Genomic DNA, 1,396 nt, shown 5'->3' with positions numbered 1-1,396 from the left:
GTCCCCAGTGACCCGTGCCCCGTGCTGGCAGTGCCACCCCATCGCAGAAGTACTCGAGCCGCGGTGGGCGCGGTGAGGTGGTGTCCTCGCTGGGGGCCGGGCAGGACCTGTCCTGGAGCGGCCGCGGTGGCCACGGATGTGCTCCGAAGCTCTACGGCTGTCCCGAGGAGCAGCTCACCAAACCCTACAAGTTCATGTTCCAGAAGCTGCTGGACATCCGAGAAGGTTCTGCCCCACCTCCCTTTGGGGTGTCCCCTCAGATTTTGGGGTGCTCCAAGCTCTTTTGGTGACTCTCTCATCCCCCCTCAGCGCTCTCCTGGCGGATAGAGGAACTCGGAGATGCACTGAAGTGTCACCACCACCTGGAGAACTTCACCTCGGCTATTCTCCCATCACAGGTGACACCCCGAAACCTCCTCCCACCCCCAAACCTTTTGGCAGGAATTTCTCCCCATTTTGGGCTCCAACCCCCAAACTGGGGCTGTTCCCAGGAAGCAGTGACGGTGCTGGGAATGATCGGCTGCGATGGGAATGGGAAGCTCAACGCCAAGTCGGTGGTGCTGGTGGGAGACCGGGAACATTCCGGAGGGGCACAGATTCCCCTCGACCTCTCAGAGCTGCAGGAGTATTCCCTTTTCCCTGGTCAGGTCCGGATTTGGGAGATCCCAACTTTCCTGTCTCCCTATTTTCCTCCCTCCCTACCTCTCCCAGGGGTTGATCCTGTTTCCTTCCCAACAGGTTGTGGCACTGGAAGGAACCAACAGCACTGGGAAGAGGCTGGTGGTGTCCAAGTTCTATGAGGTGACACTGGTGGTGGTTCCCAGTCTTCCCACCAAAGATTTGTTTTAGGGGTTGGAAAAGGAGGATTTGGAGACATCTCTGGTTTTTCCATAGGGAGTTCCACTGCCCTTCCACATTCCCACCGAGACAGAGTCAGGTGAGTCCTGATGCTTCCTATTTTTGTCCCCTTTGGTCTTCGCAGCTCCTCCTTTTCTCTCCCAAACTTCCCTCTGTGTCCCTAAATCACATTTCCAGCCCTCGAATCCCATTTTTTCTCCCGAAAATGTCCTTTTATATCCCAAAAATCCCCTTTCCGTGCCCTGAATCCTCCATTTTGGATCCCAAATGTCCTTTATTTCCTCCTCCAAACGCCCTTTTTTATCCCCAAACCTCCATTTTCCATCCCCAAAACTCCTTGTCCTCCCTAAACTCTCTAAACTGGCTCTGTCCCTGCCAAACCTAAACTCTCTAAACTGGCTCTGTCCCCACCAACATGTCCCTTCTCCCTCCCAAATCCCTCAGATCTCCAGATCTCCCCCCAAACACTTTTCTCTCCCCCCAAACCTGCAAATCTCCCCCCAAAGCCCCAAATGTCCCCCCAGATCTCCCCCCCAAA

At 55.4% G+C, this 1,396-nt stretch overlaps 1 protein-coding gene across 1 annotated transcript; it reads left to right on the top strand.

Annotated features, from left to right (window-relative positions):
- Positions 1–41: 41 nt before the first annotated feature.
- Positions 42–937, top strand: POLA2 (polymerase (DNA directed), alpha 2, accessory subunit; the record flags this gene model as incomplete). Its single annotated transcript, XM_009077183.1, has 5 exons — positions 42–225; positions 310–398; positions 492–647; positions 739–801; positions 895–937. Coding segments are annotated over 5 exons (535 nt in total), but the record flags the coding sequence as incomplete, so codon positions are not given.
- Between the last annotated feature and the right edge of the window lie 459 nt (positions 938–1,396).

This window comes from Acanthisitta chloris, unplaced genomic scaffold, assembly GCF_000695815.1.
Source record: "Acanthisitta chloris isolate BGI_N310 unplaced genomic scaffold, ASM69581v1 scaffold27736, whole genome shotgun sequence".
Lineage (NCBI taxonomy): Eukaryota > Metazoa > Chordata > Aves > Passeriformes > Acanthisittidae > Acanthisitta > Acanthisitta chloris.
Note: the sequence above shows the minus strand (reverse complement) of the source record. Positions and strands in the feature narration are given on the sequence as shown.